This window comes from Nelusetta ayraudi, unplaced genomic scaffold (genome assembly GCF_046127955.1).
Source record: "Nelusetta ayraudi isolate G7.1 ecotype Tasmania unplaced genomic scaffold, CSIRO-AGI_Nayr_v1 ptg000008l, whole genome shotgun sequence".
In the NCBI taxonomy this organism is placed as follows: Eukaryota; Metazoa; Chordata; class Actinopteri; order Tetraodontiformes; family Monacanthidae; genus Nelusetta; species Nelusetta ayraudi.
In genome coordinates, this window is record NW_027466058.1 from 1,598,543 (window position 1) to 1,612,578 (window position 14,036).

At 45.5% G+C, this 14,036-nt stretch overlaps 1 protein-coding gene across 5 annotated transcripts in view; it reads right to left on the minus strand.

The window, feature by feature from the left end:
* Position 1: 1 nt before the first annotated feature.
* The window catches only part of LOC142883591 (A-type potassium channel modulatory protein KCNIP2), a 79,031-nt gene continuing 64,996 nt past the window's right edge, over positions 2-14,036 (minus strand). For 2 of the 5 annotated variants that reach the window (XM_076018591.1, XM_076018590.1), the window contains exons 2-8: positions 4,445-4,569; positions 4,160-4,229; positions 3,677-3,747; positions 3,482-3,589; positions 2,960-3,064; positions 2,740-2,802; positions 2-2,159 (exon numbers count right to left, since the gene is read on the minus strand). In XM_076018591.1, the coding sequence (XP_075874706.1) occupies positions 2,112-2,159; positions 2,740-2,802; positions 2,960-3,064; positions 3,482-3,589; positions 3,677-3,747; positions 4,160-4,229; positions 4,445-4,569 (590 nt within the window). In that variant the 3' untranslated portion in view covers positions 2-2,111. Of the gene's footprint in view, positions 2,160-2,739; positions 2,803-2,959; positions 3,065-3,481; positions 3,590-3,676; positions 3,748-4,159; positions 4,230-4,444; positions 4,570-5,392; positions 5,492-9,855; positions 10,788-14,036 lie in introns of those variants that run through there. The other 3 variants (XM_076018587.1, XM_076018588.1, XM_076018589.1) reach the window with 3 other exon arrangements.

Genomic DNA, 14,036 nt, shown 5'->3' on the forward strand with positions numbered 1-14,036 from the left:
GTCCATTTGCATAGTAACTGTGATTTTTTTTTTTATTGTCTCTGTACAAAATATACACATTTTTGTATATGTATATGCAACCAGTTGAGACTAGCTAACTAGACAGTCAGTACAACAGGTTAGTAGGATGTCATTGTTCTAGACACAGTACATGCGGGTACAGACAGGTTTTTACTGGTGGTGGTCGGGGATGAAAGCTGTTGGCAAGGAACAATCAGAGCGAAAAATGCGTTGCCCCTCAAGTTTTTTTTATTTTTATTTTTTAAAGAAAGAAAAAAATGCACAGCGGAAGTAGGGGGGAAAAAAATCTGACCGCTAGGTCGGAAGTGCATATTTTCATCAGGGTCTTTGCCCACCCTTCAACTGTGCTCTGAGAGGAATAGGAGGTTAAATGAGGAAATGTGCGCTGATATCACGGTGCAGTACATTATTGCTATTCCATGTCGGCGTCTGAAGACAACGCTTGATTGCCTCTCCCTCATAAATGTGGTTCCAGCTCGGGAAAAAAGCAAATCAATCGGGGCTTGTAAAAAACAAAAAATATTTACCTTTAAACTTTTATCGCAGCCTCGTTATGAAGGTTTGCCTTTCAAAACACTCAAACTTGCACAGAATGCAGCTGTAACACGATGCCATCACCTTGTAATTACTTCACCCTGCCTCTGATTGCCCCTTGCCGTGCTTGTTGCAGACCTCAAACTTCTCATCTCTCTTCAGCAACAATGAGGGGCTCCACGTCCCATACAAACCTCTTTCACCTCTATCTTCTCTTTGGTGTTAAAGAAAGAGGGAACACATTGCGGAGAAAGGGGCATGGTGGGGGGTGGAGGGGATAAAAACACAAACCCCGTCTCTCTAACAATGGACGCATGTGTACTATGCTTTAGTCGACATTGGATGAGCCTACTTGTACACGTTTTAAGAATTTTGAAGTAGAACCTGCTACAGTCACATGACACTCCTGGTCACAAGATGATCACAAATACGACCTGCGATCTAATAATCTCTTGATTTTTATTTTTATTTTTTTATGTGGATGCGGCGACTAGTACGACAGCGGTATGCTAGTCCATTGTTTGAGTTAAAGCTGCAAGGGTTAAACCAACCTGTCGGCTATATTGCATCCCCACATGTTACTCTGGCTAATAAAACATCACGGGGGGAAACACTAAATGCAAAACAGTCAGAAACCTACAGATAGGACTGTGGTAATTTGGAGGGCCAGGACGTCCCAATGAGAGTTGAATGTGGTCCCATTGTATAGTCTTACATTGGTAGGGTGGATGATTTCTCCCTGTTACACACGCACGCACGCGCACGCACACACATACACAGAAGGTGAGTGAGGCACATGTGAGTGACTAGGAACAGCAGACAGACGAGCAGACTTTGGAGTATCTCTGTAAATACATAATCGGATAGTAGTGACATCATCATGCGATATTGAAATCACTTCCTCGGAGTCAGTGACTCATTTGAACCCTCAATAAATGTGAGCACGTCATGGATCTAATTTTTGTTTTTTGTTTTTCTCTGGAAGTGGTTCTTGTCTCATCCACCAGATGGCGGCAGACTCTCTATTTATGGCCAGGGTTTACTTCGTCCTGCCAAGGAGGTGTTATGTTCTTACATGCACAGAGGCAGGATCAGATTCAAGAATTCAAAACACAAGGAAAAGCGGGGGAAAGGCTTCAGGGGGCATCGTCTTCCCTCCAGGCTGAAGGTTATTGGCTCCTTAGTGATAAATAAATAATACGTCTGGGTGAGGAGGGTGTGGTCAGTGCCTGTGATCCCGATGCCATTGTACTCCGTGTCTTTGGGGTAAAACTAAGGGTCTGCATCATATAGAAGGGAGTCAAGGTGGATCCAACTGTTGCTAGGAGAAATGTCACTGTGGAGGTCCAGGACCAGAGAGAGGGGAGCTCTCTGCGCTCTGTGCATTCACAGCTTTGGACAGATACACACAAGCAGCGGCTTCCACATTTAAGAAGACGGCCACGCACGCACGCACACCCACAAAAGCCTCGCTTCAAATCCTGATCCACCTCACACGCATACACACTGCTCTCCGTCCCCGGTGCCCTGCTGCAGGCTCGCTGTGGTCCAGGTCCTTAGATGACGTTGTCAAAAAGCTGCATGGACTGCATGATGTTTTCATCCTGGAAGGAGACGAGGGGTTTAGGTCAGGAGGCATCTCTGCTCCTCCTCGGCAGGCTTAACTGAAACTAACGAGCAACACACTCAGCACAGGGACAATAAAGTGTGTCAGTCTTTTCAGTTTAATGAGCTTTTTATACACACAGACCAAAACAAGCTGGAACAGGAGACGCATCTGTTGTTTCACCTCCACCTCTGCTCGCCAACGAGGATATAATCAGGCATCACTATTTCTGGACAATATCAAGTGACGAGGCGCGTGCATGAGACGACGTCCCTCTTTGTTTCTTTCTCGAGTGTTTGTTTTGTTTTGTTTTCCATCTTTTAAATTAAAATAAATCAGTCGGTTTTATAGGTAGCATTGATCAATTTCTGACACTATCATTTGTTGTATACTGACACAATGTCAGTGTAAATTCCATTATGCCGCACAGAGTTTGCATAATTTCATTTATCCAATAGTCTCATAAGTTACATTTTGCTTACAGCTCCTTTAACATTCAACACGAATGAAAATCCCTGAAATACAGCCTCCTTAAACTGATGAAGCCAATCTTATTAGACTTTAAAATCCCGCCTCACCTTTTTGCATGACTCAATGAATTCCTCAACGGTGACAACTCCATCTTTATTCCTGTCCATTTTCTGGAATAACAAAAAAGGCAGTCAGTCGCTGATGAATGACACGCAGCCGCACTACATCAACGTTCTTTGCAAGCACAATAACTCTTTCAGTCGTTCCCCGGCAGTGCGGCGCAGGCTTTATACGAGGGCTTATCAAAATTTTAAGACTGGGCTGAACCTGGAAGAAGCTCTCCACGTGTTCCCTCGGAGCGTCGTCCTGCATTGTGGGATACGTGTACTTCCCCATCATGTCATAGATGGATGTCATGATGTCCAACATCTCCTGAAAAGTCGAGGAGAGAAAACACAGACGATGACATGTAAATAACCTCAGAGCGATTAGGAAACAGCAACAACAACCAAGACAAACCATCACACAGTTTGGCTCTATCCTGATTTCAAAAGGGGCCTGTAGGTTTTTTTCATCCAACTTTTTTTTAAAAATTAAAATCCACTGTTAATTAAAACTAGCGCTGTTAATTAAACATGACTCCTCAGAGAAGTAATATGAGGTCGTGTGCTGTATATCACGGCATGAATATCCAAATAAAAGTCATTTATCTCAGCAGACTGATTATTTTTGCACATTTAATTTCCACAAAAATTGAAACTTTTTGTGCATAATTCAAACCGACCGGAAGATAGAGAGCGAAAGAGAGAGAGAGAAGACACGTCTGCCAATGCGTGTGAATTATATTACCTCTTTGGTGATGCAGCCATCCTTGTTCAAGTCGTAGAGGTTGAACGCCCAGTTTAGCCTGTCATTAATGGTCCCTCTCAGGATGATGGACAGGCCAAACACAAAGTCCTGACACACAGGCAGGCAGGGAGCAGTTTAATGATCTGATTTTGGGAAAACATTTGCAAACTCTAAAAAGGGAAGAACGGGTCTCACCTCGAAACTAACCGTGCCATTCTTGTTAGTGTCGAAGGCTTCAAACAGGAAGTGCGCATACATACTGGAATCTGCAACCACAGAGACTCCGAGTTACCCAGAGTGCCCTTGAAACTCAAGGCAACGTGTGCGAGCAGCTTTGATTAGCAGCGAGCTAAATATAGCCCAGATATAAGAATAATTTCAAATGCGACTGGAGGCGAGTGGTTAACATTCCATCAAGCTAAATATCACCCGGTGAAGAATCGCCTCGGCTCATTGCGGAGCACCGTCTGTGTATTAAGGGGGAGACGATCTATTGTGAGTTAATTAAGTTCATTTCTTTGTGATGATGAAACAGCACTCGTCCAAAAATTTAATCAGGGGGATTCTTTACAGTTTTCCCAAGATGTGCGGGCTTGAATAAAAACAAAGGAAACGGTGTAAACAAAAACAAGACGTCCGGGGCTCTCGCAGGTTCGGCGCCAAGCGTCGCCGTCTTACCTCCCTGCGGAAAGAACTGGGAATAAATGGTCTTGAAGTTCTCCTCATTCACCACGCCGCTCGGACACTCCTGGGGAGTTGAGAAAACTCATTAGTTCCAATCTTGCGTAGAATAAATAAATTACTATGCAGTAGCAGTCGCTCTCGCAGACCGGGACTTTACTGCACTGAATTTCAATCGAGATAAAAAAAAAAACAACAAAAAAAAACCTGAACCACGTTTGTTTGAGGGTTTTTATATCTTTACATCAATCTCTGCATTTCCACTCCTGCAATCAGACCTACGTTTTTGAAGCCCCTGTAAAGGACTTGCAGCTCCTTCTTGGTGAACTTGGTCTGTTCCTGCAGCTTGTCCATGCTTTCGGGGCGGTGGCACACTGTGGAGAGCTCAAAGTCATCTTCCACGCTGTCTGTGTGCGAGAAAGAGACCAGCGTTAGCTAGGACCACGTTGGAGCCCGGCGGGAAAAAACAAAACAAAAACAAAAAAACCTGCACGGCAGCAATCAACCTGCCCGCATTGTGAGGTTATTTTGAGCTCATCAAACAGGCAAAAAGTCTTTTACTTTAGAGCGAAACAACATTCTTTTTTTTTAAAGTCACTATTCCACAGTCTCACTACACCATTGGCAAAGAAAAAGCAATTTTCTATACGTAAGCGGTGGGCGAAGCAATTTCCAAAACATCTTTGATCCGGCTTGGGCTTCAGAAGTACATATCAAAAAAGCAAACCATGGCCGATAATGGGACCATATAATGACTCAATCTCTCTGTCTGAAAAAAGGCAGGCTCAATTACGCTGAAGAAACTGGGGGAGAGCTGAATGCTAAGGGAGTGATGGCGGGGGACCTTTAAAAATAATAGCAGTGATAAAAGCGCTGCAGACACACAGTTACGGACAGATATTCCTCATCCACTCCTCGCCTCGCATCCCGCTGATCGCGGCAAACTCTCGGATTTAAAGCCTTCAGGAGTGACTAGTCTGGAGGAGCTTACATCATCGCAGTTAAAGTGCAAACCCTGTCACACACACACACACACACACACACACACACACACACACACACACACACACATTGGGGAAGGATGATGGAGTTTAATATACATCCATATTTGTGTTTTTCTGTTTTAACTGGCTGATTCGGCGGCTATGTGCATGGATCTTTGAGCCGTTTTGAAAGGGGCTGGACACACTGGAGGAAGCAGAGATGTGTAGAGAGTGAAGGAGCACTTGCTTTCACTGATAGAGGGGGCAGCCGTAGGCTTGCAGCATGGCAGCAGCTTGAGGAAACGCTGCTTTATGGTTTTTTTGGTTTGGCTGGTGGAAGGATTACCTGCAATCGCCAACCACAGCACAGAGGTTAGACACGCACGCACAGGTCGCGGACAAGTTTCAATTTTGCACACACATGCACACATGCCAGTGTAACAAAACCATGCAGACAGATGCAAAAACAAAACAAAAAACAAACCCACACACGCACACACACATGCCGTTTAAGCAAACGGCCTTGCTGACCTGGCTCAGCGATGGGAGACCACGGGCGTCGCTGCAGCAAGCTGTTACCGCGACGCCACGGCTAAACGGGCCGTGACCCTTAGAAACACACACAGCGTCCCTTCACTCAGGCAGGTCGTCGGTTCACCGCACCACTCGGAGCAAACTGGAAGGAAAACCAGCGGTGAGCCCAGCACCGAACAAGCCGATAAAACACCACGTTTAATTCCCAGTTAGCTTCACTCTGAACATGATGAGCTGCCCAACGGCCTCACACAGAGCCCCCTGGCGTCTGCCGCCCCAGACCAGCTCAAAGCAAGCACGCTTCATCTCGGGTTGGATGTGCATAGAGGGACGAGTCGACATCAGGATGAAGACGCTAGCGCGCCACTTACTCTCGTTTCCCGCCCGTTCGGTGGCCTCACCTGTTTGAGCGGGAGCCCGCTCGTCTGATGGATGGAGGCTGCGATGGGGTGAAAAGTGATGGAACGACAACAGATCCTCTACTGACTTTGTGATGTGTCACCCTGTGGACGCAGTGCTCCCCGGAGCTTCATTCGAGGGGGGGCAGAACAGGTGGAACACATTGTCCAGCAGACGGCAGTTTTCATTACATCCAGCCTGCCTGACGTGCAGGCCGCAACCAGAGGTCTGTACGTGTGTTGGTTGATAGCAACCTTTATATCATATGGAGAAGCCCCAACAAACGTGGGCTCAATGCCAAAGCCGTAAATGCAATGAGTGATGGATGCAGCGGATGAAGGATATAACTGAGCGAGATGAGGTGAAGTTCAGTCGTGTAATCGATGAATCACGAGATGTAGTGTGAAAATACACTGCAAACTGCTGCCCATAACGTCAGGAAAACTAACACTGACAGGTGGTCCTTAAATGACTTAATAAGAAATGAAGCAATTACATTTAAGAGGTTTGGGAAAAAAGACCAAATGAACCCTTAAATGTTGATGTCTTTTTCTCTGGGTTGTAACATTGGGGGAAGGCTATTAACACAGTTCCAACAGATCTATGCAAAATACCTATTTATCAAAGACCAGTAGACCAGGACATGTGCGATTCTCTAACTGTGGCGGGTAAAGTAAGCTTGTAAAAACTGGTTGAAGATCAAAGTGATGCAGCAAATAACAGGAAGTTAGATATTTCTGCTAACGGAAAGCAAAATGCCCGTCTCTATCGTGTGGTAGTAAGAATAATGACACAAACGTGTGTGTTGCATATGTCTGTGAAACTTCACTATCTGCTTAAAAGGATCATTCTACACATTAGCCATATTCCCTATAGACATATGAGCAACTACATTCTTCTTAAATGATCATTGATTGTTGCTTTGAGAGCTGCAAACAAACAACAAAACTAATCAAATACACAACCCAACAACTTCAAAAACACTCTTGTTACCAAGTTGTGACCTGCAGGATCACCACCTCATGAAATAACAATGCATAAAACCCAATGACATAATAGTGTGTAACATTATGACACAATGAGGCAAATACTCCAAACTACTTTCTTGATTATGTGAAACCTCTGGGCAGAGTAGCACAGAGCCACTTCAGTAACCTCAACCGATTTAGGTGGTTTTTGGCTCAAAAAAACAAAACGCCATCACCATCCACCACGATCAGACTCTTCTCAACATAGATATTGAATTTCTGCACTTCTTCACTACGCCCTGCAGGTATGTCTGAAATGTAGGTCCAATTATGCATTTGCCTTAAAAACTCATCTGTCTCACAATGTTACATCATTATTTCATTGTGTGGTGAATGTGCATGAATGTACCTAAAGGGATTATGGCAATTGACGAATCTGCCAAACTGTAAATAGCTATGGGGAGGTTATGTATAATGAAAATAAACTCACTCTGTTTCAGAAAGATATGTGCGCAGTGTGTACAGAATGTAAGTGTAATAACAGATAAATAAACTGAGTTAAGAAGTATCTCACGTTGCATACATTTAAAAAAAAAAAAAAAAACACATGCAGGTAAAGCTTTTTGCACATAACCAGCTCAAGTTCATATCTGTAAACTCTTCTGAGGGCTTATATTATTATTTTTTAAAGCAAGTCATCTATTTTCTTTCCTCTGCAGGGAAGATTATGCTCGAAATACTTGTGAGGCCATAAAAGCCAAATCTACCAGCGGCTGTCAAGATAGTCTTGAAGCCTTTGCTTTCCCTCGCCGTCTCGCAGCCTTATCTCCATCTCCTGTTTCCCCTCCCTGTATTTTTGTTCTTTGCCGGTGATGAAATTTCTCGCCCGTTGTCAAGTCTCTGAGCAAACGTACTCCAGCTGTCTTGGAAGAGAGACACTTGATCTCAGCGGGACTAACCTGATCTAAATGTGCACACGCACGTACGCACGCACGCACGCACGCACACACAAAAAATGCATAATTTTAAGCTTATAAATGAATCTTTGCCTTGAAACACGTCTCAGCGCATCATTAAAGTGACTCTATTTATATCTAACAAATACGATGTCCATGCAAATAAGGGGTTCTTTTTAGATGGTTTTAAACCTGTTATTTCGGAGAGCGTCGTCACAGAATTGAAAAAAATACAACCGCGGGAATGATGAAGCAGAAACACGTAAAACAAGTAGGTTAGCGTGCTCACAGCATCAGTTTGTGCCGCTTGCGTTTGATGTTAAATTTGACACGGACGAGGCCGGCGTTTTTCATTTTTAACAACAAAGTGAAAACAAAACTCCCGTCTCATCCTCGGACGGAGAGGGAAGCTGCTCGCTGTCTCTCTTGTGCAGCCGCACCGCACCGCTGCCTTGCTCGGCCTGGAGTGATTGTGCAATTAGAGTTCACTAGTTCACCCCGGGGGGGCGATGACAGCCTATCACAACCATTCAGGAAATGGGGAACTAAGAACTATATTTTCAAGAACGTGTTCCCACATATATATGGGTTTCTTAATGGCAACTCGTTCCTGGCAATATTAGAATGAATTTGAAAGAGCCCTGTGCTCCATAAACCGCCGCAGATGTGAGACTTCGCTCCAGGCACAATAAACCACAGCCGGCGTCGCGGTGGAAGTTGCAAACACCGGCCCATTACGGAACGGGGGCGCGACGAAAGGCCACGATGCTGACTGTTGCAGGGACTTAATGCGCCGGATGATTGAAGCCTGAATCTTTGAATGTGACGATAAAAACAGTTTGTGTATATGGGCGGGAACAACTTGGCATCTGTGAGCCGTTTCAGTGCTTTTAAATGAGGCGCAACATCATCAATCTCTTGCAATCTGCACACTCTCTCTCTCGCTCACTCTCTGCTGCACTCATATTGGATTCTAGAGGTCCACTGGACTGAGCAGCAAGCAAAAACAGATCCTGTATTATTGTTATTTTTTTTAAATTATGCAAGAAGTGAGTATTTTGTTCAGAGGGTTCAGACGACAACTTGAATGAACCTGTTCCTTGTCTACTTCCTTGATGGCTTTTCCATGGTTGTTTGGGTTCACGTAATGCTTTGAAAAGTTCTGCCCTGACATGGAATATTAAGACGAGTGACTCCAGCAAAGTAGATTATGGTGAATTACTTCAAGGACTGCTATTTATACCGCATAGGACACAACTTACCCTCATCTCAAGACTGTTTTTTTTAAGGACTAATGAATTCATGGAGCCTCCAATCCATGACTACTAATCATTGCCAGGCATTGAAATCAGAAGAACATTTTATGGATGTGCCTTGCTTTGTGATGATGGGCCTAAATTGGAGGGTAGACAATGTTGGATATGGCTTCTTACCACAAATGCCTTTGTTTTTACACTTTACACTTTACACTAAACCTCGTTTCTGTCACCAACATCGCAATCCAACAATGCAGCCATGTGAGACACAAAACTTGTGCAGGCTTCATTGTTTCAATCTCGCAAAAAACGGAAGCACTTGGTTGCACCCGCCCCTCTGCCGGCGCGGCACCATAAATAGGTGTGACAGACGTGACAGCTATTTATAAAAGATGTGAGGCCAAAGCGCCACCGTCACTTTGCTGTGTTGTAACCCCGGCAAACACCGCAAGAAACACACACACACACACACACACACACAAATAGGCAAAATGTGCACGCTGCCCCCAACCCAACCCACCCACCTCAAACCAGCAGCCCTCTCACCATATTCATCATCTCGACTTCTCACTTGGCGCCTCTCTCCTGCTCTCTTACCATTTGTCTTACCTGCCGTAGTAATGTCGATTAGCCCAAGAAAGTGCATCAGTTTGAGGGAGCTGCAGACCACCAAGAGGATGCCTACGGTCTGCAGCCCCTCCACCTCCCACTTCTCCTGGAAGAACAGATTCATCCTCTCCTTTTTCCCCCTTATTTTCCTCTCGCCCCGTGTTCCTCTGAGCAGAAATCCTCCTTCTTGCCAACGGGGGGGCTTCCACGTCCTCGTCCCCCTTGCCCCACGCTCGCCTTGCAAGCTCCAAGCGAGGACTCCAGCGGCTGCCTCCCGTCTCCTCGCTCCCTCCTCTCAGTCTCCCTCTATGTGCCGGTGCTTGGCCATCCTAATTCTGCCGCGGCTCCCCTCCTGCTTTCTTCACTAGAGGTTTATTGTTATTCTCCTCGTTTCTTCATTGGGAACGGTAAGTGCGTGGCAGCAGGAGTGGAGACTCGCTGCTGCTGCTGCCGCCGCCGCTGCTGTTCCTCCTCCTCCTTTCTCCGCTCCCCCTCCTCCTCCGATGCCGACGCCGCCTGTGAGAGCTGTCAAGGGTTGTTAAAGTTCCAGGAGAAGTTCGGACATTCGGGGTGTGTCCTGGAAGGTTGGCGGCAATTGTTCTCTGACTTCCCCCTGATTTGCCGGCGACCGACTCACCGGCTGTCTCCCTTTGCGCTGCCTGTCCTCCCTCTCCTTCTCTTTCTCATTCCAACTCCGTCACTCTCCCCTCGCTGTGTCCCTCCCCACATTTAATTGGGTCAGTGATGGGACTGAATGAAGGTGGGAAAGGGGAGGGTGACCGGGGAGGGAGGGAGAGACAATGGGATCGGGGAGAGCTACCTGTAGGGTAGAAGGGCAAACAGGAGAGGGGGACATGGATGTGGGATGATGAGGAGAATAAATTGGCAGAGGGAGGTGAGAGTAAGGAGAGAGAAGACGAATGGTTGAGATGGTCGAGGGAGAAGAAACAGGAACTGGGGACGTGTTGTGGCCCAAAGCCTGAAAACAAATGACAAAAATTGGAGAGGATGTGGCAGAGGGAGCACGAGGAGCGAGATCAGGAGACCATGAAGCAGAGGAAGAAGGAGTTAGCGGGGAGGAGAGAGGCAGAACGTCTGACCCGGCGGCTACTGTGGCAAAATCGACAGATGTGGCAGCCTCCCATGAGTCGAAAACACATGTGCACGAACAAGCGCATGGCCTGAGGGGGAAATCCAGCTAATGCATATGCAAAGTTGCGCAAAGGGGGAAAGTGGTTTTCTCTTGGAAACGCAGCACTGGTTTTCTCCTATATTGTGAAATTTAGGCCAAATACATTTAGTTAAACAGAACCTTGACAAATTGAGCTGGATGATTATTTGGTTTGACGTCACAGCAGCATATTAGAGGTTCATCTGATTTGCAGAAGAAATCGTGTCAGAAGAAAACAACATGAACATGTCTGAAATTTGACAGCCTGATCAGGCAGGTTTCAGGAATCAAATCAGTGTTGTCTGAAAGAAAGTTTGGTGTCTGAAAGAAAGTTTGGTAAGACGTAGAATAAAACCTCAATGGTTTGTGAAACAGCCCAGTTTGGTTTTAAAATTCAGTTGGTGCCCATAGTTTAAATGATTTTAGGATTTAAAAAAGTGTTTCTACCTTATAGACAGATGCTTGACTGTCAATGTCATTTTGTTTGTCTTGGAAAAAAGGTATTCGAAGAGATAAAGAGTGGATCGGTATATTGTATTGGTATATAACAATATCCAGCAACCCTTGGCTTTAAAAAACCTTGTCATTCATCCCGCACTCCTCACCCTGGTATGAAAACGGCAATCTGGTCGAAGAAAAACAACGGAGGTAAACGATCGGCTGCAAACCAAGAGGATGTGTTGCAGACAATTTGTGCGCCGCCGAGCAAAGTCGCCTCACGTCAGACAGAAAGAGACCAGGAGATGGAAAAAGGAGACAGAGGTGTTCAGAGGGCTTGATCTGTCTCTGGTGTGATTAATGATTCTCGGAGTCACAGTCGAGACCCAGATCTGCGCTACATCGGCGGTGCCTCGGGGGGATCACACACCACAGAGATTCTCCTGTAGAAGTGAAAGGACTGCATTTAATCACAGGCTCACCTATGTTCCGCGTCAATGAAAAACCCGGCGACGAGTCGTTGCCGCAGACCGAGCTCATATTGGAAAGACTGAGAGTGCAAGGCTGAGTGCTCGGTGTCGAGCAGCCGTCCATCACTAGAGGAACACAAGGTGCTGAACTGAGAAACAACACAATAGGGAAAACAACTGTGAGGCAGGTAATAAAATGGCTTCTTTTTTTTTCTGTTTAGAACCCTACATAAAGCATTGTATATTTATGTAAGGGAGCATTTAGGCAGGATTCGTAACCTCCAAAAAGGCAGTGACATATTCAGGCCAGTAAATTCTCGGCGAGCGGCGAGTAAAATCAAGGATCAAAGAGTGAGAGATCAAGGCTCCTCCAGCCCACCTGTCTCTTCCTCTTACACAAAGCATTAAGACGTCTGTCAAATGATGACACGGAGATGCAAGATCAATACGTTGTAAATCCTGTGGGGGACCAAATAAAAAGTCTGTGATTCCAAGAATACTGTAATGCGCTGACCTTTAAACCCGTGTGTGCGATAGTAGCCGCCCCCACTGGAGGGGAAAAGTCTGGCTCGCCGCAAGAGAGGCCAAAATGTGGTTCACACTCATCACTAGTGTTACTGTAAAGTGGATAATGCTTCAGTTTAAAACTCTACTGGTTAAATAGCACTTTAAACTCAGCTAATAAACAGCTAATATGATGGCAGAAAGAAGTTGTGTTGTTGAAACGACCTCTGTTTAAGCCATGAAGAAACTGGAAGGATAACTGTCAACGTTGGCTTTCTCTCAAAAAAGAGAGACATGTTTCAGAAACAGTGAAAATATTGATTCCTTCTTTGTCAATGTCACATTTGCATTATGATCACTCTCTGGGGTCTGCATTAACAGCAAGCCAGAAGCACAAAGGCATTAGGACTGTGTTATTAAGTACATTTGGACCGATCGTGACTCATATTGACTTATTTTCCACTTTGCTATTTACATATTATAATCCCCTGTTAGATAGTCCTGACACTGGCGAAGTGCATAATATGGGACAACAATGCTTTATCCAAAAGTACAAAAAAGGGGCGGTTGCACTCGACCAGAAAATTAAGTCTGCTGGATGTTGATGGCCCGAAACAGCTTTTTGAAAAGTTGCACAGGCGCTGCTTTTTGTTTCTTAACCTCATTGCATCACCCAGGGGCGTCCTCCAGAAATCCTCACGTGGTTTCAGCGCAGGCGGTTTGTCAAACCAGAGAGTATCCCGACGTGACAAAATCGTGATTACCACGTGCGCATGTGTGGAACAGATCGACTCTAATCAATTTAAAGGCGCTGCGATCTAATGAAGGACACGCAAACTCGTAGCGTCGACGTGAACGCACGAGCACAGAGTCACACGCACACGCTGGCAATGTAATAAAATCTCACGTTAATCAGTCTCGGCTTATTAGTCTCTGTGAGCCATATTTTGCCTGAAGCCAGACACACAGTAATTGAAACACCTCCATATTTAGATGTCTACCTGGGCAATTACCCTGCTCAAAACTGATTAAAATGTCTAAGAGATGGGTGTGCCTGCGCACGTGTGTGTGTGTGTGTGTGTGTGCGTTTGTCCGTGTGTGTGTGTGTGTGTGTGTGTGTGTGTGTGTGTGCATGCTGCGGTCGAGGTCACTGACGAATGGTGCTCAAAACTGGCATGTGTGTTTCCAATTAGATAAGCGAAAGCATAGCTCCATTTGCATAGATCATTAGCTTTTGAGGATATTTTTAATACTGCCACACGAGACACAAACAGATTGATTCCGCCGAGGCCGGATCGTTTCAGCGAGGAGAAAAAAAAAAAAAAAACTGCAACAAAAACAAAGACAGCCGCTGATGAACTTTCCAGAACGCACACTATCAGCTGTGACAGAGATATCAAGAGAGGTTACTCCATCTGAGGAGACAAGAAGCGATGGGCTATTTCGATGTGCAGGACCGGCTTCAGCTTCTCTGACTGGATAAATCACCAAATTTAGACCAGTTAGTGAGAATATACCATCCCTCCATTCTGTTCACGCTTGAGTGACAGAGAAGTGGCAACTGGGAAAAGTTTTAGGTGATCCGT